This window comes from Rhipicephalus sanguineus, chromosome 2, assembly GCF_013339695.2.
Source record: "Rhipicephalus sanguineus isolate Rsan-2018 chromosome 2, BIME_Rsan_1.4, whole genome shotgun sequence".
NCBI lineage: Eukaryota > Metazoa > Arthropoda > Arachnida > Ixodida > Ixodidae > Rhipicephalus > Rhipicephalus sanguineus.
The window spans coordinates 82,436,564-82,463,956 of NC_051177.1; the positions used below are offsets into that span (position 1 = coordinate 82,436,564).

Sequence of the window (27,393 nt, forward strand, 5' to 3'; positions counted from 1 at the left end):
TAAATGAATCGACGAGAGCTATTACATTTCATCTTTATGGCAGTTTAGCATTCAACGTCACTTTTTACACAAATGCCCTATGCTGAAGCACTATCAACCTGTACTGTCTTTACAGCATGTCTTCATTCTAAAATTCCTCAAGATGACTGTTGCAGTTTCCACCTTTTTCTTGCAACTGGGCTGTCATTTTTTTTTTTAATTTCAACATACTGCAACCTCGAAGGGCTATCACAGGAGTGGAGGCAGCAAATACAAAAGTTGCAAAACAACACAAAATGTACTGAACATGAACAATTGTTAGTAGTGTTGCTTCTAAGGATGCCTCGTGGCCTAAGTACACCCTTGTTATCTTGAACTCTGATATCCCAAAAAGGTTAGTCAAATGGAGTATCTTTTCCTGCCACATTTTCTGCCCGTGTGTTTTTCACTCCTTATTTCGAAGAAAAGCTTTTGTACCAAACTCCATACATCTTAAAATTTCAACTGGGAAATTAGCAGTAAAAAAAGTCACTGCTCGGACGTTTTCATACTTTGTGTGCAGCTCAACGTCACAAAAAGTGAGAGTGTAATTGTGCACTCACGGGAACTTTTGATTGATGGCTTCAGTGAACTTTGGCACTTTTTCCGTAGTTGTGCTAGGCTTAGAGTGTATTAATTAGTTGCGCGAAGTTACACAGACTCGTGCAGCAGGAAGGACTCTGGTGTTGCTATTGACAAAGGGTGCCTCTGCACTTTGCATCGTGCTAAGGTCACGTCAGAGAGGACAATCAGTTCCTTTAGCAAATCTTGCTATGTGCTCCATAAATGAAGAAATGACTGGTCACTTCTGACAATGTTTTCACAAGCACTCCCAACAAACTTGCCCCCTTTTACGGAAGAACCGTTGTAAAAAGCTCACGGGGTCCCTTATGCATCTGCCTCAGTCAACTCGAAGGGGAAAGCCACGTTCTTTTTCTTTTAAGTTGAAGTATTGATCGGAGGCATTGTAAGCTTTCTGAATCTCGCCTTGTTTTGCACTCCCTCCGGGATCGGCTCACCTTTGACCAAGCAATGATGTCATGTGATGTCATTACCATGTGACGTCACAAATTCTGGTGATCTACGATGTCATGATGATGTCATATGGTGACGTCATCACGTGATGATGATTTCGTGCATCACTTGTGTAGATGCCGATGCCTGTAAATTTTCACGTTTGATGAGGCATCTAAAGCTTTCACCTTTTAAGAAAAGTCTGTGCAGAATCTCTTTGGGGAGCTGTCAAAGTGATGCGTAAGTGTAGTTTTACCATAGGAAACTCCATGGTTGCGGCCGTCTCAGGAACGTTGTTTTCGTGTAGCATCATCGGGGCGTCGTTCTTGTTTTTAGCATTTTTAACTGTCTGGAATGGCCCAATGAAAGGCCCCTTACACGATCATTGAAACTCATGTCTCGCATTAAATTTTTGCAGTCTTAATTTTCCTGGTGTCTACAATGCTCCATGCAGGCTTTACATGCTGTCCTCGAAGTGGCTTTTATTTCACCATCATGAAATATATACTTCTTTTTTCAGCAACGCCTTCATACAAAGTGTTCTCCTATAATGTTTCTTTTTTTTCTTGTACCGCTGGTACAACATATTTATGTGGTTCAGGTATAGTATTCACATTCTGCAAGCGTGGCTGTGTAGCCCAGTCGGTAAGACTCAGCTTCTGAGTGTAGGTTCATAGGTTCAAAGCACAGCGTTGCCAAGAAAATTTATTTGTTTTATAGTACACTTATTTCTTTATAGCAACTTGTCTTACGTGGCAGAAGGATGGACGCACAGTTTTCTCATTGAATCGGCATAGAAATAATTACTAAATTAAAAAAGGGGGCACTGTTTGAGCGAGATCGAAGGTTGAATAGGATGCAGTGGTTACAGCAGTGTCAGTTTCCTTGGTTTCTGAAATCGGTAATGAACTCTTTTGATGACTGCCGTCAAATCTTACACAGGAGTTAACTGCCTCATCTCAATGTCAAGCGCATTGTCTTGGCACAGTTCCAGTAACACTGTTGCCCATAGATGTCATTGTGTCCATTGCCAAGATACACAACTGGTAGAGAATATTACAGGCTTCATTTTGAAAAGGCGTCATCTGGTCTTATATCCAGAGGGCTTATGTTTTTGTTGTTTCGCTTATATTCTCTTGTATCTAATCTTTTTTCTGTTTTCTACACCTTCGAGCTAACGGAGTTTCACTATTGTAAGTGGCTTGGTTCACTGGGGAAGGAGCAGCAAAGTCATGTATGGGAACTAAAAGAAAGTCTGTTTTTCATTTTCTTCACCAGTGCTCCTTAATGTCTTCATCATATTACTCACAACCAAATTTTTTGTGTGTAGGGTTGTATGATTCAAGTAATGACGGTGATGAAGGAGAAGTTGGCGTGTCACCTACAAAGGTAATTTCCTGCTTCCTTTTCTATAAAAGAATTTCTTTAGATTGGTAAATTTTAACAATACGTCATGGGAATACAGTGCGCAAAAATGCAGGTAATGGTGCATTCAGACGACGGACCGAATCCGGATTTAGAGGTGCGGACGGCGCATCACGTGATTTCGCATCAGCGATTCTCCTCGTCCGCATCTCGTCCATGCGGCTCGCGGATAGATGACCCCTACCTGTTTTTCACATCGGGATTCTTTGGGCGGAACAAGCAGCTTTAGCGGGCAAACCAGCAGTGTCTGGCAACCGGCAAACATTTCGGCTGCTCAAGCGGTACGGCTGTCCTTGTCGTCGACATCAGTTCATCGCTTGCTGGCACATGGTTCAGTTTATTTCTTGGCCAGTATTCTAGGACGATCACCTTTGACACATCTATCAGTTTCAATGCGCGCTAAGTGGCGGGTTGGACAACAGCGAGTAAGTTGCCGCTTTAATCATTGCACATGCGGAATTCTACGGCAGGGAAAGTGCCGTGGTCACTGAGGGTGGTTGTCTCAGAATACGGCTCCCATTTCGGCACTGCTGCGAACCAAGAGATGAAAATACGATGTGCAGTAGTGCAATGTGCACAGTCATTACCTGTTGTCCATAAAGGAAAAAGACTCATCACTGTATCCTCCCTTCGTATGTGAGACTCCACGTGCAACAGCAGCGAGATCAGTCTTCAGCAGCTCTCTGTACAGCAGGTTTTTCTTCCCATACAGCCTTTCCACCAACAACGCTGTTCTTGCCGAAACAAATTAGTCCTTGTCAGTGCTCGATGCTCGACAAAGTGAGTGTCGTTACAGTCTACTAGAATGTAGCGTAGTTTTCTGTCGGCCTCCATGCTGTTGCCTACTCTTGAACCGGTCTGCTGGCAGCCAGCACAGAAGCTGCGGTCGAGAGTAATCCGGCTCTCTGGTGCTGTCGTCCGCTAGCACCGCGTCCATTGTGTGGATGCACCTGCTGGCGGATTATCCGCGGATTCACCGTCTGTTGTCTGAATGCACCATATGTAAAAAAATGTGGGCAAAACGAGTTGTGCCTCAATTCATATTGTACTTTTTGAAAAAATAATAAATATCTCCATTTTGCCATTAGTAGCACGTTGGTAATTCGAATATTGACTAATTGCTTCCATATTATGTCACTATCAACATGATATTGCTATCAAAGAATGAGATACGGTTTTCACTTCAGTTAACACCTTCCTTGACACTTGTCACGGTACTGTATTATTCCTTTTGTGGTGGGGGACCATCAACAACTATGAACCCGTCCGTCTAATTTGGAAATAGTACTACATCGTGAAAGACCACACGCCCAATTTTGCACTCTTAATGATGCTTTCATGGGATGTGATGTTACATGCGTTACTTTACTTCAAGAGTGGGCAACTAAGCACAGTCACGAAAGGTGTGATAAGGTTGTTTCATTGACAGGTGACATTGAATTGTTCTACAGTGGTGCAATAGTTATTACGCTAAAGGGCCTTGCACATCTTAATCAAAAACATCTCCATCATCAATAGTGTTATGTTTCTCTGGTATGTTTCACTATAATAATTGAAAGTCTAATCCTCACCATAACTTGCAAGTGCACTCACTGCAACAAGCTGTAAATTGTAACACCGAGTGGGTTGCTGTAGTGCCCGAGAAGTAAGGCTTGCTTGTTCATCATATGTATAACTAAAAAGTTTTTTTTATATACATACCTTTTGACTGCATCTTTATGGCTGCTGTTCTGCTTTCGTCTTTGTTAATATGAATTTGCTTCTTGATCAGTCGAGATTTCATTCAGTTTTACGATGTATTACTTTCTCTCAAAATGTTTCTTGAAAATCAGTACACGTTTCAGCTGTGAACATTTGCACAAGACAACTACAGTAAAACCTCTTTAATTCAAAGTCACTGGAACTGTGAAAAACCTTCGAATTAAAAGGGTTTTCGAATTAACCAAACATACAAAAAGAGGGATACAAGGAACTTTGAATTACTGAAGGTAATCAGAGGTAGTCGTTTGCTGTGCCTGCTAGTTTGCGGCTCCAAGGGTTATGTTTTCCAGCAATACCGGGTCCCAATTTTGCCGCCAAACCAAGTCGGCCTCACTGCTGCTAACACACAGACACACGCACAAAAAAGAAACGGTCTCGTGGTCAACTGAAATGTGCGCCTGCGGAAAAGTAGACGTGCTTCACTGGAACACAGTGGTGACACGTGGGCAGCATGTCACCTGATGCTCAGAGCGTCAGTGCGTCATGATGCGACCATTCGCCCATTCTTGTAAAATAAAAGGAATTTAATAACGACCAGTGTGATGGAATTCGCAATGTGTTCTGGGTGGAAAACACAATCATGTAAGTTTTCAAACTGATTTTTCGAAGTAGGAGTTGCAGGCAAGTACTCCGCCAGCAGTGCAAGCATGCAGATTGCTGGAGCAACCGCCAATCGGAGGTTCGCATACATTTTGAATTTGGTCAGACTGTCCTTTATTACTTTTTTATTTTCCCAGAAAGCATGGGTAAATCATGACGCGCTGATGTTGTGAGAAGCATGCATCATGCTGCCCGCTTGTCACCGCTGTGTTGCAGTGAAGCGCATCTTTTCGCAGGCGCACATTTCAGCTGATCACGATACCGCTTTTTTTTTTTCTTTTCTTACGCTGGCAGCAGTGAGGCTGGTGTGCTTCACCTGTCAGTTATTAGTATCGCTACATTCCATTGCCTTGTGGCTCCTAGGGGCCATCGTTTCTGCGGATTTGCAGTGAAATTGGGATTGGGAATTGGCACATGGCACCCAAAGTTTTTGAGTTAAACGGGCTGGTGCTGACCGCCACTTCAAGTTATCCACTCAAGTTTACATTGCAAAATACAGGACCACAGAAATCCTTTGAATTAAGCGGGATTTCAAAATAATCGAGTTCGAATTAATGAGGTTTTACTGTATTTCAGTGGTGCATTTCCGTACCCACACTCTTTTTGTAGAGTCACACCTCCACTGGTAAAAATTTAGCACCGATTAAAGCAACCAGTCTTAATGAACAAACGACCTGAACATTCTGCTCACATAGTATGAGTACCTAATTTGATATGCTTTCTTGTATACTTTGCTAACCAGATCAATCAAAGGCTGCTATGGTAAGGTGCCCTTCACGGAAACTGTTTTAATTTCTGTTTAAACAGAGCCAGGACGGTGATGGCAAAGGGCGCAGAAACATCCGTAAGCTCATCTCAGATGAAGAGCTTGCTCAGCAGACTAAGGCAGCTGCTGAGGCAGAAGAAGAAAGAAAACGACGCATTGCTGAAAGGCGGAAGCTGGTATGCTGTAGTAGCTAGTCTTTCACTAGTTTCTCTTTTGCTTGGTATTGTGCTGTTCTTTGACTGACCATCATGACTTTCTTTCGTTTGCTGCAGTACTACGAAGTCCTAGGAACTCAAGTTGGAGAAACTCATGAGAAGATGACGGAACTGGTGCTTGAAATGGACCTGCAGACAAAGGAGCCCCTTGTGCAAGTCAATGAAAAGCTCGTCAAGTTCATGAAGCCTCATCAGGTGAAAGGTGACATGTCTTATGCACTGTCATATATGAAGATTGTGGTTTGTTATGACAGCTGGCTGATTTCGTTCCTTTAACTCCACGGGGAGAATGAAATTGTGGACAAAGAAATGGCCTGACAAGAGCGTCATAATAATGATGAAAGTTATCAGTGTAATAGGACAGACTTAAGATACGAAACATTGAGCTTGTTGCAGAAATGCATGCTGTATCATTGATGCTTTCACTCCAGATAGTAGTGTACTATATGAGCAGTTTGTTAATATAGCCCAAGTACTTTATTAATAGGCAAAAAATAAAATAAAATGCCTAATTACAGTAAAACCCCGGTGATACGAATCTCGCGGGGTTACCAAAAATATTCGTATCATCCGAAATTCGTATCACCAGAAAACATGAAAAATGAGTATGCGACAAAAGAAAGTTGGCATACGTTTTGATTTAGTGTTTCCCAGGGCCGCACCGACGTCATGAACAGCTCTGAACGATTGTCAGTAAAGTTTTCAGACGTCAACGATGATACTTGTACTCGTAAATATACGGTGCGTGCGCGCGTGTGTAATCAATGAACCAGGTGTGTTGTGACCAGTTACCGATAGTAGCCCCTTCCTAATCTTACTACGCATTTCTGCATAACATCAAAGTACTGCGGCGAAAGTGACCTTAAGAAGCGCTTTGCACGCGATAGATGAAGGGCATACAATTTTAGAATCGCTGTCCTTTGTTGCTGTTACCTTCTTATCACGGTGGTGTGGGGGTGCTTTTCGGGAGATTTACAGTTGTGCCCGCCCAATCGGGAGGTTTGCTCAAAATCCGGGAGTCTCCCGTGCAAATCGGAGAGTTGGCATGTGTGCGCGTACGCTGCGAGGCCTAGCTCCTTCGCCAAGACCGTCCGCTTCGTCTCTTGGGGTCTTCGTCCACCTTTCATGGGACTTCATGATGAACCCGCAGCCCAATTTTCAGTCTTGTTTCATAGAACGTCTGATTGCGAGGACATGGCTTGCATCGACGCGACAGGCACGTGTTAACACAGTACAAAGACGCTGCTGCCTCGAGCACGGCAGCACACGTTACGCGGTGGAAAAAAAAAAGAAAACAAACACGACGTCAACGCCACCTGTAATCTAAACGCGAAGACGCATAAAGGCCTTCAAGATTCGAGCGCACAATCTCTGAGGCAACTACGCACCGTTGACGGTCGCGCAGCCCGCATGCCCGCACCCGCTGCGACTGCCGCGTTTTTCGCGACAGCGCGGGCAGCCCCTGTTCGTACCTGTGCGCAAGCGTACGTTCGTATCAAACGTCGCCGGGTGAAAATCGGTTCGCAACAACTGTACTCCAATACATTACAGGCAAATGGGCCCTGGCCGGGACCACAGAAAAATTCATATCACCCCGAAATTCGTACGAGCCGTGATCGTATCACCGAGGTTTTACTGTAACTCCAAGCATCGGCAAATGCCACTACTGTGAAATGCCAATATAACAAGTCTAAATTTAATTGAACCAGCAGCGTAACAAACATATTTTAATTTCTTAATTTTAGCTCGATTGAAAAACCATGTTTTTTGTTTCTTTCTTTGTAATTTAACGATGTAGCTTTGTGTCACAGCTTCAATTTGACAAAATCCTTGCACATTAAATTCTCGCATTAGGTCCCTCTGTGGCAAGGGAAAGATTGGCAAACATCAACATCAGTCAAGAGAGAATACATCTTTTGGCGGTGACATTTTGCTTGAAAACATTGGCAGCAGACAACAATAACACTGTAGAGAACAAAGGAACAGAGTGCAACCCCATGCTATCACTTTTTAAAGTTTTAAAAGTTAACTGCACCTCTCAATTCACGGCGTGATCTGCATTTTCGGTTGCAAAGATCGGCCAACAGTGATTACGACTTCAGTGCAGTGCATGCCTATATTGATGAGCATTGGAAAGGCACAGAGGCGGGATGACGGCCACCAAAAAGCGAGTACACCTTATCACTGACAATTCTATCATGATAAGTGTCGTCAATAATCTGCCTAGCAGCATGTGTGGTGTGCTGCCTTTATAAAGCGTATTGCACATTTTGATAAACTGTAACCAAAACACACCACGCCACTGTTACCCCCTCCCCTCCTTGTGAATGGCCAATGGTTTATCCAGTGTCCATTTAGGGATGTAATACATACTATACAATATAATCTCAGTAAATGGAAATCTCTTAAACGGTACTGCTGCCTAAATGGGCAGACTCATCTTAGACATTTTTTTCTTCATTTTCTCCATCAATTTTGATAAATCTGCACTGGCTTGTGTAGCTTTTCAAGCTGATTTCAGATATGTAATTACTTTTCCTGTAACTTCCTTTGTTCCCTAGATAACTAAAAGGTCACCCACTATTGTTTAAGACCACAATAGAACAAAAACGTGCTTAATTACAAATGACATTGAAGAAATGGCATCATAGACGAATGACTAAGGATTGGATTATAGCAAGGAGTTTTCTGGGGGGCGATTCTTAATCATCTTGTAGCAGAATGAACTTTACACTTTGAAAAGCACTGGCATTCCAGTTACAATTTTGACGGTTAATTAATTAAAAAGGCTTGTGCTCAAAATTCTGCTCCCATACATAGATTCTACACATATTTGCGTTTCCATTGCAAAAAGAATTAGTATTATTGTGCCTGCCCTATATGCCAAGATATGTCGGCCTCAATATTGAATTGTCATAAACTTACATTTTGAGAAAAGTGCAAAAAACAAATAGCACTATTTATTTTAAAAATAACAAGTAGAATGTGCATATTTTGCACTGCGGATGCCGCTAGACACCTGAAATGCAATGTGACTGCTGCTTAGCATTGTAATGGCCCTTATTTAGTGCCAGCTGGACACTCTTGGCTGCGGCAGGCTTGAGATTAGACTCAGCCGCTTGGTGCCTGTCCTTCTCACTCATCCACCTGATGTTTGGGAGGCTGGGTTTTGGATTGAGTTTCACCAAGATACCTAACAAGGTTCTCAAATTGCCTCAATTGGACTTCATTACTGCCTCGGCATCTGCAGTTTCAGTCGTAATAGTGAAGCAGGCTGTTCCTTTGATGCCAAAGCCCAAATAAGTGAACGAAGGTTTTCATTTACACCGTTGGCACATTTCAAGAAGCTCTTTTTGACAAGGTGCTCATAAATTGGTTGCAGAGTTTTGGACACAGGTGCTGGCAAGTTATAAGTATGCCTAGAAGTAGGCTCCCCCATTTTTTGCAGCTGCTGCATTTCAGCGGCACCAAGAATCTGGGCAGTCAAAATGGCATTATAAAAAATTACTGCGTCCTGGAGTGTCAAAATTTGCAAACAGATGAATAATGCTTGCAGAAACCAAAATGTCATTTGAAAAAAATGAATTCTTTTTTTGCCATTTTTCGGTCCCAAAGACCAGTCTACCCCATGAATCACAAACAGGCCCGATTGGGATGAAGATGATTGCAATCTGCGCATTTTAGTGACGTATGCGCCAGACTCAATCCGGGTGAGGTTGGGCCATGTAGCAGTGACGACTGTGGATAATCCGATCCGGATCAGCTCTAATCGCGATCAAAAGGGCCCGTGTCACACCGGTATAAGATTGGCTTCACACTTGAATTGTGCACCCCTGTTTATCTTTCAGTAAATGGAACTCTTGTTAAGTGCAACATATTCTCCTGGTTCCTTCAGGTTTCGTTTAACGAGTGTCTACTGTATAGAGATGTCTTGAAAACATTTTTTGAGAGGTGTCAGGTCCTTCCTTGTGGGGATGTATATAAATAACTATGTGGGATTGCTTCAAGTGTACCTTGCATGCAGGAATGAAAGGAGCATCCCCTTCATCACATTGTCCCAACAAAATGAGCACTGCATGTGTGCTTGGTGAAAAGGGACGAGGGCGAAATTTAAACTTCACTGCACAGGCTACCTGTTCTTCAGTGAGCGGCTGTGCACAGGCACTTCCCGTGGCAAACACACATGCATACACTCACAGAAAAGATCGAGTAAAACGGGTATCTTTTTGTCCCACAACAATAATCGTCATCTGGCTTGCTTGCGTTTCCTTTCTTGAAAACTCGGTGCTGGACACTTTCCTACCAAGAATGCTATGTCACGCTGATAGCGCACATGCCGTTTGTGACCAGAAAGTGCCGGGCACGTGTGGCGATAATGCAAGGAAAGGAAGGCAAAATGAATGACGATTATTGTTGTGGGACAAGAAGACGCCCTTTTTACTCGATCTTTTCTGTGAGTGTATGTTTGCTATGGCAAGCACCCTGGTACAGCGTGAGTGTATTGTGTGACACACTGCACGCAAATTGCTTGGGATGATCAGTGCTTTGCTGCAGCAGGTACATCTCACGTTTCATGAATCTGCGGTGGATTTTGCTGAATAGCAGACTACTGTACAAAAGAGCACACACGTGTAAGGAAGGACGCATGAGTCGTAATCTCTGCTGTCGTGTTCGTAATAGTTTTGAAATTGTCGCCGCGCGTTACCCTACAGTCATGCAAAAGAGCTGGAATTTTTTCTCTGCTTTGAGTTTGATCTCTGCCTTCACAAAGAGCATTCACACCACTACGCTCTTTCCTTCTTTGGCTGCAATGCTGCAGTATGCTTTCACTTATGAGGTGCAAAACTATACCAGAAACTTGAGAGGATATACCTAAAGAAGTTTTTTGCTGCAAGTGTGAATTTGTTAAATCAAGATTTGATGGTACGTTTGTTTTGTCCAGCTACATGATACTTGTATGTTTTTTAAACCTTGACACAATTTGCCATGTATATTTCAACTGAATGACAGGTTCATTCATTGTTTGTGAAATGGGCAAGTCTAAGGCAAACTCTTTTTTTTTTATGTTGGCAGGGAAGCGGTAACGTTGAGTTGACTTCTTCTCATTAATGCAAGCCACCTGAAAAAAAAACAAGGTAGCCACACAGTGAATGATTAGAAACTTAGTCATTGTTCTCGAACCTTGGTCGAAAAAGACAAAAACAAAAAAGCAACAATAAACAAGAGCTTTAGGTTCTGTAGGAAAACTTCATGCTTCAATTATTTTAACAATAAAAAAAGCATAAAAAGATCTTTTTTATTTTTAGATATATTTTTTAAAAAGATACTTTTTTATTTGTGCTGGCTTATAGAAAATTGTGAGAGAGCAGTTGCAATCTTTTAGACCACAGTAACTAATGTCATAATAAAGGCAACATTAGTACAGCAATAAATATTTGCTAATATGTTACATTGTTTAAGGATTACCGGTTCATGCCAGCAAGTTGCACATTTAATTCTCAGGCAGTGGAACAGCCTGCTCAATTCAGCCATTAAAATGCAGGTGTCAAGTTCATCTATGACTGTGTCATTGAGTCATTGGAGATGCTGAAAAAGGACCCAGAAAAAGGATCTGGCTGCATCTTGGCTCACTGCATGGGACTGGGAAAATCATTCCAGGTGCCGTGGTTTGCCTTTGTTGGAATTCATGATAAAACATTGGACGGACATGCTATCTTGTTTTTATGCTTACAGTCAACCGTCTTTGTAATGAAGTTGCGTGTCATGCAATGTGCCTTTGTCATGTATGGTATAAGCATATATTTCTTACCTGCCGATATTGGTGGGAAAAATTTTGGGTTTAATTTGGTATATCCATTCTTGTTATACTATTGAGTCTTAGGCGTACTGTATTTCTGCATTTAATGCATGTTTTATTTATGTCCATTGCAATTCACAAAGAACCTTGGGGGAATTGAAGAGCTTGTTTGATGGAGTAACTACAGACGGAAGCTGACAGTTATGAAATTCAGGCAACCTTTTGTTGGTCCAATAGCATTTGTAGTTGCACTGGTACATAATGTTCTTGCTTTTCTTCGTGATTTAAAGAAAACAGGAGGCCAGAACATAGATGTAATGCCCTGTTATGAGTAAAATTAGTTATCTCTTCCAAACTTTCTTCAAAGCTCTTTGATTGTTTTGGGAGCTTCTGTGCCAGCTTCTCAAAGCAAGTTTACGACCAAAATGTAGACAGATAAATCAGTCTGTGAGGAGGATCTATAAATCAAATTGATTTATGAACGAGGAGGGAAAGGCAGGGAGGTTGACTAAGGACACATCCTTGGTAAACTCCACACTCTGGAAAAAGAGATTTATGTGACTAACAACAAAAGATTTAAAGCAAACGGTTCTTTGTTCCTAGAGTGGCATCACTGCCATGTTTTGAACTTTGTCTGATGTTTACCTTGCTTTTCAGGTGATATCTTTCCTGCACACAATGATGACCCACAAAGAGGCTGGTGCCTTGCTTAACACTGCCCTTGTTATATGTCCCTACAACACTGTCTACAATTGGGCTAATGAATTTGACCAATGGCTACATAGAAATGGAATAGACATGAAGGTGTGTGCACTATCCTGCTCTTTTTGTCTGATTGAATGTGTTATAACAGGGGCGTAGTAGGCACTACAAAAGGGACAGCAGCACAAGATGCTAGTCCCTTTCACTGCAATACATTCATTGTTGCTTGGTCACTTTACCGTATATTTCTCTCACCTCACGTGTCTTTCAAAAGAACCCTTGCCCTGGGCACTCCAGTTTTGCTAAACAGTGGTAGTTGTAATGTGGGAAATGAAATAGACCATTAGAAAGCATTTTGCTCGATTTAAGTTTAGTTTGATAGCGCACTGTTTGGATCCCCGTGCCAAACAACCCCCAAGACAAATTTTTGACTGGTGGGTACCACAAGAACTGAAATTAGGATGAGATTGTGCAAATTCATACTTGAAGCCAAGAAAATAGGGACACAGGGGCGGCACCACTGGCCTTATTCTACGTTTTAATAAACATTCCATAGTTACCGTGTGGACATCCATTCATGTTGGAGAAGTAGGTGGCGTCCTATGTCTGCAGTGAGGACAGAACAAGTGCGCGTTTGCTGTGGTTGTAAGCGGTCGTCGGAGTTTTAGGCTTAATAAAACCTGACATTACACGTTTCAAAGTAAAGTGAATCAGAGTATGTGGGATATCGTGATTTTGAACAAAAAGTAAAAGCTGTGCCATTATTCAGGAATGTTGCTCTAAATTGCATCTATTCAGTACTAGATTGGCCTCGCTTAACTCACTATTGGCTGACATTAGTGCTGCCTCATTCTAGCAGATCGCACTTTGCTGACTGTGTCATCAGTTTTCACATTTCTGTAAGTGCAGAGCTTAAACTAAGATTGCCTTCTTCTGTCCACAGGTGTATGAAGTGTCTTCCATGAAAGTAAATACGCTGAGGCTGGAGACGCTAGAGAGGTGGCACAACGAAGGTGGTGTGGCCATCATCGCCTACAGCTTGTTCTGTCATCTCATAAAAGGAAGCGGCAAACGAAAGAAAACGGCATGGCTCAGTCGATACAAGAAAATCCTCCTCAACCCAGGCAAGTGCCAGCATTGTAGAGAGTGGTCGTACTTGACTAATGGTCAACTAAGCAAAACCTGTACTGGCAGTCACTCAACAGACAAGTTACAGATTGGAACACATGGATGATTGCATCCCAATGTCAACCAAAATGAATGGCAGTGAGAAAATGTTGACCCAGATGACACTCTTAAATTCTGAATATTGATTATATATTCTCTTGCTGCAAGTGCACTCAAACATTCTAATGCAGTGGTGTGTGACGTCAGAGTACTACAGTCATAATATACTATGATACTGTTAAACATTGATAAAATAAAGTGAGTAAAACTGGAACTCTACTTTTCTGCATCAATATCTCGCTGCATTAAAGTTTGCCCTTGCATGCCAGAGACATTCATTCATTCATTCATTCACAAAACTTTATTCACCAGTTAATATTTCTCGCATAGAAGGGGCCATAAAAGTATGTTCAATTAATCAAAGGGAAAAAAACAAGGACAAAAAAGTTGTCAGACCTGAAAGCTATTGAGAAAAATGTACTGTTTGATGTGGCGCCGACTGCGGTCAGTTTTAGTTTGTCTCCAAACTTCTTGGTGTTTGTGGATTACCAGATTGCCAGGTTTCTAGAAGCGTAAGAGTCAATCACCGGTGTTATAGCGGCTCCAGGTGATGCAAAGCCCCAACCAGACAAACACATTATTACAGTAATGAAGAGTATGCTACTTCGCACCTGGTATAAATTTTTGCCAGTGGGATAATCAGAACATGTTTTCTTTTGAAATTGCTTTTTCTTCGAGAACACTCGGTAAGCAGAAAAAAACGTGTGTCTGTAATTGTGGTGAGATGTTGCTGCCAACGTCCAGTAACCTGGCATTATGCAGACGCATTCCCTCACATGTGTCAGAATACTGTACACGCGAAAGCTCTGTAATGTCCCGTTCACAGCTGCCGTACGGCAAGTTAAATGCTGGAAGAGTCACAGGTTGAATAAACTGCAGTGATCGGTGTAAGCAAAGTTTACAAAACCACTCTGCTTTCCGCAGCTGAGTGCCCCCTCTGAGAGGTATAGCACCAATCGCTGTGTTCGCCAAAATAAAGTGCTTCACTCTGCCTAGTTTGATGAAGGCTGCATTGAAGCTTGTTGGACAACACAAAAATGAAAGTGTTTCACTTTAGAAATCCGTAGAAGTGAGGGGACAGCCTGAGTTACGGTTGCTTTGTTCATAGTCACTGTGTTTTACGCCTAGACAGGGCATGTGCATTATATTTGAAGAATTTTCTAATTGCTGATGTGCACTGGTACAACAGAAGGCTTTTCAATTGTTTTTGACATTGAGTAACCGTGCGATAGAGTAACGGCATGCAAAAAAGCAGGTAGCGATGCTGCAAGTAAGCGTAAGCAACTCCAAAAAATTGGTCAGCTACTTGCATACAAACCATATTGCAGGAGTAATTCTGCACTCAGCGAAAACACTTTTATTTGCCATAAAAACATAAGATGATGGCATTTTGTCGTCTTTTACTTATTCACCTATTCGAAAACAGCTCCTTTCGACTTCAACATCACAGAGAGCGAGGTCTATTGTTTCCCGAAACAACAGCGACATCCTATTTCTCACTGATTGATATTGCTTGCTAGTTATTGGGCTTCATCCTCAAGCGGGAGGCCATTGCGTTTGGTCGCACCACTTCTGCCTCTACTCGTTCTTTTAAATTTTCACTTGCCCCATGAGGCAGGGAGCATTGGCAACAAGCAAAAAAACACCATATTGCTGCTTGCTGTTGCGCGGAACATGGTTTTAAAGATGGGTTCCTAAACAACTACATACAATTCAATAATATGGCGACTAGGAGTAGTTTCTATTTATTGCCTTGGTCTTCCTTTTGTAAAAGTATCGAAATTCAGTTGCATTGCAAAGGTTGTGGCCTAATCATAGGAACCCTCCTACTCCATTAAATAAAGTAGGAGGTTTCCTATGATTAATAATAATAACCAATAATAACTTCCTCACAGACTGTGTAATGAACAAACTACACAGATAGCGTTGTCATGGTTTCTAATGCTGGATACGTGAAGCATTTAGACATCTACCAGGCTACCTCAAGGAAAGTTCGTTTGTGAGGGTATAAAATTGAAAACAGTCATAAGTCCTGGGCTTGAGAGACCCGGCAAGTTTACATATATGGATGTGACAAGTGCATGATTGGTTTGTGACTTTATAAGCAGTGCACTATTCCCGGTAGCACTTAAACTACAATTGTTTTGTGTGTTCTTTGATCAGTTATACATATATCTGTTGACCAAGAGGCTTTGCAAATGCAGTTGACTTGGCACACAATGGTTTGTCTTAGCTGTAATCTGCAATGCAAGAATGCTTTTATTGAAAATTTATTTTTGTTCGTGTGTGTATGCCATGAATGAATCGTGCTCGCTATGATAAGCCATGCCAATATAGTGAGCTTTAAAGGGGCTCTGCAGCACTTTTTCAGCATGGTCAGGGAACGCTGTCGATTGGTAGTCAAGGCTCGTGAGAACACGCGAGTCAAACATCTTAGCACTGCACACGGCCCGGAATTTACAATTCTCAAAGTCAGCTAGAAATCGTTCCTTCTTCTTTCTACAAATAATGCCATATAACCAAATTTTAGGGCCATTGGCTGGTTTGAGCATCGTAAGCTGCATAGTTAGTTACCACGGCCGCCGCGAGAGGCCGCCACATGCCTGCGCGATCACATGTGAGTTGCACGTGCGAAGAAAAAGTGCTGGAGGTCATGAGGCGTATGTTGTAACTTCTTTCCCCACATGCCATTCCTCCTCCCTGCTTAGCTTCCAATGCACTCGTTGGGACGAAAGAAGAGAAAGCAATTACAATGTGTGCGAGAAATCTCTGCAACTCCGCTCGTGCATGACGGAATCTAAAAATTTTATTGCGATAGCAATTATATGGACACTCTCAGCTGACCTTTGCCGTCGCCGTCGTCGTCATGCCCCGGATATGTATATGTATGCATATATATAAAAAAAGGCACAAAGAAAAATAAAGCAAGAAAAAAATTCCAAAACACCCAACCGGGGATTCGAACCATCGACCCCTGGCTCCCCAGCCTGCTGCATTAGACAACTCAACGATGCCCTATGCATGCGCCGGCGAAATAACAGTGAGCTATTTATATACACCAGTTACCGCTGGTGGTAAGCAAATCTCGGAGGAGCTTGAGCGTGTTTTCTATCATGCAACGCTCCTAATTTTCTTTCAGTTTGAAAACTGCCTTTGAGACGCGCACGACAAAGTGGCCCTTTTCTGTACCCACTCATGGTGTGGAAGGGAAAAAAAAAACAAAGAACACCGGGCACGCCTTACGTCAGACGCCCCCGTGTGGTTGGAGACGCAGGGGGTCACTCCACGCGCCGCAGTTTAAAAGAAAAAGAAATATCTAAGAGCATCTGACTCTCCATTAGAGAGTTTGAGAATTGGGGACCCAAGAGCCAAACACTGGGTCACCAAGCTGCGTTGGGTAGGCTGCTCTTTCGTTCAGAGGAACAGCAGAGCTTGAGAACTGGGTCAAACGCAAGCTGCATTGGCGCAAACGCATGGGACGCCACACGTGGTGAAATTAAAATCATGCGAGACGCGGGCCATACAGTGTTGTGGCCCGTGCGGCGTCTGCATAGTCTCGTGGTCACTCAAGACGTCTTGGGGACCCACGCTAGTTTTCAATTTTTGGGTCTTGGGCCAACGCAAGCACAAGAGCCCAAGAGTGGCTTGGGTTCTGCGCATGCGCCCTGACGGTTCGCAAGCTCCTTGGTCCCCAAGCTTTTTGGGGCCGCAATTCTCAAACTCTATATTGTGGACACTTGCAGCATGTTGCTCGAGCACATAGGCGTAACAACTGTGACAGTTTTAGTTCACGCTTGCTCTGTGCATGCCTGTGCATTCTTTTCGGGCATCCTTTTTGTGCTTCAGCGGCGTGCTGCAAGTATCGAGCCGCTTCTCGTTCTTCATGTGACATTCCAATTTCTCGCTATCTCATTCATTGCTTCGCCCTTGCGGCGAAACTGTGACTTTTTTACTTTTTTGTGGCAGTCAGTTCGTGAGGCAATAAATTTCTTTAATGAAGCCATTAGATGGTTACTTGGAAAAGTGTTGCAGGACCACTTTAATAAATTCAGCATGCAGTGTAGTGAAGCTTTTGATTACTGTTGCTCGATAAAGTTAAAATGCTTCCTGCACCAAAATATCTCCGAATAGCTTTCTATACTCGCATACGTTCTTTTCCTGAAAACTTTCACAGGGCCACGCCTTGTAATTTGTGACGAAGGACATGTGCTGAAGAATGCTAGCACTAGCTTGTCCAAAGCACTGAGTTCCATGAAGACTGGCCGGAGGATCGTCCTGACCGGTACCCCCTTGCAGAACAACCTGACAGAATGTAAGCTTTCTGAATGGCCTCTCTAATGACTCATGATAATGTCTACCTGTGGCAGTATAGAAACGAACTCAATGCAGTGTCGATGTATGTTGCCTCGGGACGCTCACGCTTTGCAGTTCTAGTTGCATGGTCTCTATGGTTACTAAGTTATCACTAACAATCTGAGCTACAAGAAAAGTAGCACTATGTCTCAAGTGAAGCAAAGGATGAAGTACGAAGAAGGAACACACAGGTACAAGGGCTGAGTCACAAATGTTATTTGTCAGCATGAGTCACTGTTGTGACTCGCAACACTTCAATGAAAAAAAAAGAGTCAAATATATCGGACGAACTATTCATTTTTCTGATCAGTAAGGCACTCTTGGTGGCATATTTCATCACAGAACCTTGTGTCTCCTGAACTTGTCGTTATGCGCGAATTTGGGTTTATTTCTCCGTGCAAGATACATCCTGATCCCATTGTTGCTGCTGTTGTTTTTTTTCTGTCTTTCTAACTCTACTCAATGTCACCCGCTTGTCATTCGCATCAAGAGGCGCTATGACGATAGCCATTACCATTTTACAAGTTATGGCAAGTGTCTGCTACATGTCTGTGCACTTACTGTTCGCGCATTTACTATTACCACCAAGGCGCGAGCACATCATGCAGTCCTCGGAAGTTGCGTCGTACTGAATTCACGTGCCATGCAGACTAACAAGCTTGCCACTTTGACGATGAATAGCTCAATCTGTGGTGTAAGTTCATGGACATAAAAGAAAACAAGCAGAAAAGTACTCCTACTCTGCTTTTTTTTCTTCTTTTTGCGTGCCTGCTCTTTTCTCTGTTCTTTTCTCCATCTTTCATACCCTTGCCCCCTCCCCTTAGTGTAGGGTAGCAAAGCGGATCCTATAATTCTGGTTGACCTTCCTGCCTTTCTCCCATTTTATTTTTTCTCTCTTTGTGATGTAGCCTAGGTTCTGGTCGAAGGGTCAGTGCTAAGTGAAGTGTTCATTTAGTTTTTATTATGGTAAACCGACAAAATGCACTTCATTCTTTGTTTTTTGTGCATTTGCTGTGATGGGATGTTATGCGAGGGTCGTATCAGTGCATGCACCGGGGAAATCTCGCTTCTTTTGGGCTTATAAAAACATAGCAAATCGCAATGCTGTGCATACTTCCACCAATAACAGAGGACAATGCAGCCGCATGATACCAAGCTGTTTCCTGCAATGCCACCAGACGTTGATGCCCTCTGTGCATCTCGAAGTACGTTGCCAGTGATGGGCTTATACGTGTAATGTTGACGTCTTGAACTAAGCCCAGTATTATGCAGTACTTGGGACAAGAACTTAGTTTTGCAAGTACTGATTATTTGCCAGTTAATTTTTGCACTATTTGGTGATTTTAAGAGTACAGTAGACTCTCAGTAAATGGAAATCTGTTAAACAGAACTGCTGCTTAAATGGAACAACTGCCTCCAATATGATTGGTTTCGTACATGAATAATGCAACCCTGTTCTCTCAGTAAATGGAACTCCTGTTAAATGGAACATATTTTCTTGGTCCCCTCAGGTTCCGTTTAACGAGAGTCTACTGTACATGTTGTCAGGGCGCGAAATAATTTCCGTTCTGCAATGATTTCCATTGTCCAGCAGACATGGTGTGAAAAGGCATGGTGTTTACTTCATAACGGCGCTTTCATATTGGTAGCAGGGCAGTTGTTTGTTATACATAAAGTTTTTGTGAAATATTGAACCTTAGGAAAGGAAACAGAAGAAGGAGAGGAAAGAAAGAGAGGGGCTACACTAACAGCTGTTTGCAAACACGTTCACGTATGTTTAGCACACACCAACACACCTAAGAAGAGCTTATCCTGAAATACTGGACCTTTTTCTTTTTGTTGTCGGTGGCAAAATGCCCTTAAACTTAGTCTAAGCTCTTATAAGTACTCATAATGTCTTCTTGCGATTCGTTGCGATACTTCCACTTGTATTGTTGAAGATGTCGATTTAGCTTCCCATTTGCATCAAGTCGTCCTACAGTTCACTTTCATTTGTCTTTTCTTCTTTATGTCTAAATTGTCAAATAACAGTTAATATGGCATCATTCACTGTTTGCTTCAGATGGTTATAGCTTGCAAAAAAAATGTTATCCCTTTACAGTTTCACTTATTCATCTTTCTGTCTGTGAATTCGTATGTAATTTTTTTTTCTCATTTAGGTGTTATGAGTATCGATTCATTATGACTGTCCAAAAAGCTTTAAATATGAAAAGTAAATGCTTGTGAGCAGAATAAGTTGGTATAGGAGTATTAAATTGCATTTTAGACTTAGATTTCTTTTTATTGCAGATCATTGCATGGTGAGCTTTATTAAGCCAGGACTCCTTGGAACAAAGACTGAGTTTATCAACCGATTTGTGAACCCTATTGCCAATGGACAGTGTGCGGACTCCACCTTTCATGATGTACAGCTGATGAAAAAGAGGGTCCATATCCTTCACCGTCTTCTTGAAGGATTTGTACAGGTGCGTACTTAATTATTTCTACTAGTAGGTGACATATTAATGAAGCCCACGAAAAACCAAGTACCTGTGGCCCTTGTTTAAACGAACACTGATATAGTGAATTACAGTAGAACCCCGCTGTTACGTTCCTCACTGCTGCGTTTTCCCGGCTGTTATGTCGTTTTCTGCCGGTCCCGGCATAGCTCCCATAGGATACAATGTATTGGGAACCCCGCTGTTACGTCGTAACTGTCGGACCGTTCCCGTATGATACGTCGCAAAGTGCGCTCGGAGCCGACCGAGTGACTACCAAAGAGAGCGGCCATGGTGCATTTTCACGCAGCTTGGCCTCGTTTGACCGTAATATTAGCCGCATGAGAAGCGCAAGCAACAGAATCTTTCAATTGATGCAAACAAAAGCATGGCCTTCGAGATTCAAATTGCAAAGATGGCGTCTATGACGTAACTGCTCGTGAAAGCAAGGCCTTCGAGATTGGCATTTACTATTGACAAAAGCATAGCCTTTGAGATTTGTATTGCACAAACATGGCGTGTATGACGCAATTGCTTGCGAAAGCAAGGCCTTCGAGATTGGCATTCACTTCTGCCATCGCGTTGGCGTAGACTCATCATCATCGTTATTTGTCGGAGAACGGGAGGAGTTCGAGCTGGTTGGAGCTCGCATGGTCGTGCGTGCGGTTCGCGGTCGGACTCGCCGCGCCGGTCGTGATTGCATGCGCTTAGTTCTTTCATGCCTACAGCTGTTGGTGTTAAAAAAATCACATACGTTGATTACATTTCTGTGGATGAGGCCGTCCTAAGCTCCGCGTTTCTATCCATCGAGCTAGATCGCGGCTGAGCGCGCCAATTGTCGTGCTGCTCGTAAGAATTGAAATAAAATTCTGTACCACTAAATATTTTGCCGTTTTTCCTGTTTTTCGGCTCTTACGTTTCCCGTCTCTTACGTTTATTTCCTACGGTCCCTTCAAAAATGTATCAGCGGGGTTCTACTGTATCTATTATAGCTAACTAAATACGAACTTTGGTTGGTCACGCTTCATTTTAATTAGGGGTGTGCGAATATTAGAGTTTCGAATTCGAATCGAATAGTTCCTAATAGAATAATTCGATTAGACTTTCGAATAGCTAGTATTCGAAGTTTCGAATAATTCGACAGGACAAATGTCTAAAACGCGACAAAGGCCAAGGGTGCAACTTGGTTAGGGTAGGGTGGCTAAAACTAAAGCTAACATCGCCGTTTGTTAAAACTTTCACTGACATCCTGGTTCAAAAGCGAGCGCATGTTGATCTTAAAGGAGATTGTCATTTCCGCACGTAGAAAAACACATAAGAAAACTGTCCAGTCCTTCACAACTTCGCTCCCGAAACGAAGGCACGGACTTCTTGCGTAGTTCGGTCGCATATGCCGCAAGCGCCGTAAGACGACCTGACTTTGGCCTGCGAAACCCTCGGTGATTGGCTTTGCATGTAAAAATTTGTTCATGCTGGGCAGTCGCCACTGCCGCACCGCACCACTAGTTCAGAAACTCCCATCGTTCCGGCGTGCAGTTAAAACGCTGCTGTGAACAAGCGCCTGAAGACTTTTGGGCCTGGAGCATCCATGGTGATGAAGCACAACATTACCGTTGTCAGATCAGTTCTATTGCACGACTGTAGGGGCGAAAAAAAGCTACCTACCGTACCCCTCTCTGTTAGGAGTGGTGCTGCTGACTGGAATGGTAGCTCTTCAACCAACATGCCTGTGCTCCCATAAAAGCTTAAACAAAAACCGCTCCCGAACAAGTGCCTAATAAAGCTGTCAGCACTTCGTGGCGTCCCTGATTTTTCCTTTGTCTTGCTGTAACTGGCAGTACACATTTCTTGTAAGTATAGTATTCAATATTTGATATGTTTGGCCACTATTCAGCACTATTCGATTCAAGATTAAATTTCACTATTCACACACCCCTAATTTTAATGACATGCTTTTTATAGTGAAGCCAGAAATGTGTGAGCTGTGTGATACTAGCTGTAAAGAGGAAATATTTGGGTTGTGCAAGGCTCAAAACTGGAAAGTAGAATAAAAAACAAAGCAAAGCAAATATTAAAAGACAATTTACAACCACATTTTTTTTATATAATTTGAAAAGGTTGTGGAAATTTTGGTCATCCAAGGCCAGAAAAATGCATTTGAAAGGTTGCGCCACTGTGTGAAGTGAAGTTTGAAGTGCCACAAAGAGACAGATAAGAACTACCATGTTTATTGTGGATTTGAAGTCTAGAATAATGCGTCTATGTATCTAGGACATTTTTCGCGAGCCAGATGACTGATTTGGTGGAGCCGATTTCTATCTGCACTGTTATGATGAATATCAGATATAACGAAGTAATTTATTATCAGATATAACAAACTAATTTATGGCCCTGACGCTACATCGTTATAATGAGGTTCGGCTGTAATATTGTAATGTAGACATCTTCATTCTTCAACATCACCCAGTAAATTAGTGCGTGGACCTGATTTGTTGTAGTTCAAACTGGTAACCAGTGAATGCTTAGTTTTGTGTTGCGCTGTGGTATTCTTGCTTCTGTCCCCCCTGTGGAATGCTTTCAGGAGTTTAGGGTACTCGAATAAGAAAAAAAAAAGCATTTGCCGGTAGGCATCAGTTCATTCATGCTCTCGGAATTGTTAGATTTATAGTATAATGCGACGTGGATCATTGCATGCTTTCAGCGCTGTGACAAGACTGCCCTGGCTCCATACCTTCCCCCCAAGCACGAGTATGTGATCAGGGTACGGCTGTCCGACATACAAGTGTCGCTGTATCGGCACTTTCTGGAGCACCTCACGCTGGGCGCCGGCGACCAGCGAATGAACAACATTTCACTCTTCACGGACTACTTCACTCTGCAGAACATCAGTACGCACCCTCTGCTGCTTGAGCTTAGCGACGACAGGGTTTCCGCCAGAGATTTTCTCAAGGACGACGATGAAGAAGAGGTAGGGAATTGTGCTACCTTCTTACTGCGTAAGGTTTAGTTTGTTTTGATGCATCTGTACGTTGTAACAGATGCCCCAAGAAGGGGTGCATGTTTAAGCAACGGCATAAAGTTGAGGTAGTTGGTTGGTGTTCACGCGAGGAAGAAAATTGAGTCTTTCCTGCAAATCGAAACATTAATAAGGATATCAACGTATTAGACAAATATATAAAGTAAGGCTGTAAGGCCTTATATATTGTAGTAACAAATGCAAACAAATGACAATCTCTTGGCAGTACAAAAGCTCTTCATTGTACAAACTAGGTAGCATCAATCTCGACCATGTTTTGTCATACAGACATTTGGGCATCGCTCATGTCTACAATCTAACGGGGAAAACTCTTATTAACAGCACTAACTACAAATTGGAATACTTATGACGTAACTTCAATAAAGCCCCACCTTTCCTCAAAATGCTTCTGCATAGAACTTGTGCACTCGAAGCTAGAATCTGCTACTACAATCTGGAATTCTTATCACACAATGTCAGCTCAGACCACTTACAGTGCAGTACCGGCTATAATGCGGTTTTTTCCGACGCCCGTTTACCCTCCTGTAGAACTCCATGTATATGCATACCACTTATTGTGCAGTCCCCCGGGATGAAAGACCGGTTATAATGCGGCCGCCGGAACATTCTCAGAGATGCAAGGGAGCGAGCATGCTTCTCAGCGGAGATGCGCCGGCGGGGGAGAGAGCGGTGACGGCGTTACGAAGGAGGAGGGGACATGGAACGAACAAATAAGGAGTGGGGGGAGAAAAAAAAGCGATGGCGGTGGGGGGCAGCAGCCCGGCGCGGTTGTGTGGTGTGAGAAGGGGGAGCGGTTGCGTGGCCGACGGAGAAGCCTTTGCCTCCTTTACTTCGGCCACTTGACATGCGCGCTCCACTACGTACGGGCGCCCGCGTCCACATCAAGAGCGCATTACCGCTGTTTATCTCCTTCGGGAAAATAGTTGCTTCGTCGTAGAGCGCAGATATCGTGCGTGCAACCTCGATTCCCCCACAAGTAACAATGCTTTGAGACGCGACTGAGCTTTCGCCTTTGCCACCAACAGGTGGACTTACAAGCTTGAAAGACTTTTTCAGGATAGTTGCCGCGGCTGTTCTCCCGACCGCGAACTGAAACTTCGTTTCACGCGTGATGACCTCGGTTTAGCTCGTGAGTGCGATCTCTTCTACGCCCGATCTCCGTGTTATCTAGGGCAAGCTTCTCGCGACGGCATGCCAAGCTGCAACATGAACGCTAAGCCTAACAAGCGCTAGCTGCCATGTCAGCGGCCGCGGACTACAGAAGTTGCGGTTTGGTGCCGAGTTCGTTATGTCGGCACCGCAGGTCCGTGGACGCTAACCGTTCAGCATTTTCAAATGTAAGCAGATGCAAACTTACATCCCTGTCGCATGCCTCGATAGTCGGAATCGCGCGCCTGCATGTTGGTCATGTTTTGCACACGTGCAACCTTTCAAAAATGTTGTTTTGGTTATAGTGCAGATATTCATGACTCCGGCGACTTACGTTATAAGCGGTCTATGCTGTTAATTAGGTTTCTTGAATTAATTCAGAATAACCATACCCAGTTCATTCTTCCTAATTACCATTGTACATCCAGTGTAAGAGCAATGAAGCGCACTCTGTCACTACCGTTTGCATCACTGCACTGCCAGTATTTTTCCCTTTGCCTTTTTTATAAGGTCTTCCATCGTGCATCATTTCACACAGAGCTTATCATGCCACCGACATATTAGTAATCGGTATCAGTTGATCGTGCACACTACGTTAAAGTCATTTTGTAATAGCACGAACAGAAATGCGATAGCACAATGCTGTGTGTGACACTGAGCAAGGCACCGTGTTGTGACGTCATTCCTTGCTTTCTATATAAGCCTGTATCGCTGCTTAATAAACGTTCAGTTGTTCGTTGTAAGCAGAAGACGCAAGTCATAACAGAATAAAAGTACAATCAAGGGTGGGAAGGGTTGACTGAGCACACCAGTCTTGGATTCTGGTGCAGTACTGTGAAGCATGCCTTGGCCTCTTGGTAGGCTGTAGACTGATAACTTGGGAGGAAAGCGCCTTTTGCTTTGTGAGGGTGAAGAAGGCTGGAGTACAGTCAAACCCGGTTGCGGCAATATTCAAATGTTGATATAATGGACAATTGTTATAACGGGGTTGCTCAATAAAAAGGGAGAGGGAGGATGGAACGGCACAGTTGCTCTTTGCTTTTGTAACAGCAGGATTGGCCAGTGCCCTTCACACTTTCTTTTACCTTCCTGCTTCAAATTGTTCCAACGCCTAACTTTCCGAAATCTAGAAAGTGCCCCACAATGTCTTCCATGTCTGTGACATGCAGGGTGTTGGAAATGTTTTTCGTTTCGATTTTAGTTCTGTTCCACCGAGACAAGTGTCGTTCCGTTTCTGTTCCGGAATTTTAAAAAATGTTCTATAACGGTTCGTAACGGTTTTTATTTGTATGCAAAAATTTGAAATGAAAGTAACAATAAAAATATTACGTTTAATTTTCTCATAACTGAATTACGAATTCTCTGAGCAATATGAATGCTTTGCATCAAGGGAGTGAGCATGATCTCAGAAGCATCACGTCATCAAGTGTAGTAGTCTGATATGCGAGACCACTGTTCTCATAAAACAAACGTCAGTGCCGAGACTGCCCCCTCTATGCTGGCCTGTGTGAATGGCACAACAAGGTCACCTGCGTTAATATAAGCTGCTCCGGTTGCCACACTTCTCATTTTTCATAAAATTACACATATCTTTGCTTTGGAATGCCTTTGCGACATATGCACTAAGACTGTCCCCTGAGATATGCGTGAATACTCACGTTGCATGACCTCGGTTGTCCCGGACTGTAAGCATATCCCTTGAACTGAAAACCAATTAAGAATATTTCGTTTTCAATCTGGAACGAAATAATAGATAACGTTCTGGTTATCTTTTCGTTTCGGTCAAAATTGTTGTTTCTTTTTCGTTTTTAGTTTTTGGTTTGCATTCCGTTCCGATGCACTAGTGATACATTTCCCATCACCCACACAAAATAAGCAACCCCATTGCCCCATTGACACTTTCTCACCATGCACGACCATGTGATTTCTGTGCAGCTTTGTCACATGCTACAAAGGTGGCAACAGCAATAGGCATTTAGATGCTAGAAAATTTTCTCAAATACCAGTGGCCGTATACTAGCACAAACAATGGATTTTGCCCTAGCTTGTTTATGAATGCCATAGCTATAACAGTTGTAAAAGAGGATCATCACTAGAATATGGTGTTTGCTTTAAGGCATTACTTCTCTGCTCTGAAGGGAGCCTTTTAAAATATGTCAGCGTAGTATCGATGTAACCCAAAAGGCAAGGTGTTTACGGGGAGTAAGGTGTATTAGAAAACTTCACTAAGTATAGTTCTTAGCTTATACAGCAAGGGCTGACTTCTGGCCTTGTTGGTACGACATATCTGAAGTGTTCAGCACAGATTTATCTAGACGGGACAAGACGGAAGGGATAACACGTACACAGTATCTCTTCGTCTTGTTCCATCTTGATAAATCTGCGCTAAACACTTCAGATAGCTTGTACAGGTTGTTTATTTTTAGACAATACAGATTTTTGAATAAAAATCCTGTGATAGTAAGGCTCCTGTCATTTTCTCACACAAACTCTACATTGAGGCGGAAATACTAAGCTCCAGATAAAATGACACTGTTGTAACTAATTAACGAAAACTCATTAATTCACTTTTTAATTATTCACTTGGGGGCAATTGTGTATATTAGAAAGTTGTAGTGCATGACAATTTATGGCATACCCTTTTTTTTAGAAACCACTAAAGTTGCACATAATTCAAGGTACTATTCATAATCGAACTTTAAGGGTGATATCGAAACTGATCGCGCCGGGCGCACACTAAATGCGGCAACTCTGTTACGCCAGACTGGAATGAACTGTGAGCAGACAGTTCATATCGTCTCTTGCTTAATCCATCTCTGAAGCTTTGAGATAATGCGACCTCTGCAGTAACT

At 42.8% G+C, this 27,393-nt stretch overlaps 1 protein-coding gene across 1 annotated transcript in view; it reads left to right on the forward strand.

Moving 5' to 3' along the window:
• Window positions 1-27,393, forward strand: part of LOC119383246 (transcriptional regulator ATRX homolog) — a 79,164-nt gene that overhangs the window by 10,373 nt on the left and 41,398 nt on the right. The window contains exons 5-13 of the mRNA XM_049412465.1: window positions 2,363-2,421; window positions 5,626-5,760; window positions 5,857-6,001; window positions 11,342-11,457; window positions 12,254-12,400; window positions 13,242-13,422; window positions 17,700-17,837; window positions 20,168-20,343; window positions 23,057-23,323. Coding sequence (XP_049268422.1) covers window positions 2,363-2,421; window positions 5,626-5,760; window positions 5,857-6,001; window positions 11,342-11,457; window positions 12,254-12,400; window positions 13,242-13,422; window positions 17,700-17,837; window positions 20,168-20,343; window positions 23,057-23,323 — 1,364 coding nt within the window. The remainder of the gene's footprint in view (window positions 1-2,362; window positions 2,422-5,625; window positions 5,761-5,856; window positions 6,002-11,341; window positions 11,458-12,253; window positions 12,401-13,241; window positions 13,423-17,699; window positions 17,838-20,167; window positions 20,344-23,056; window positions 23,324-27,393) is intronic.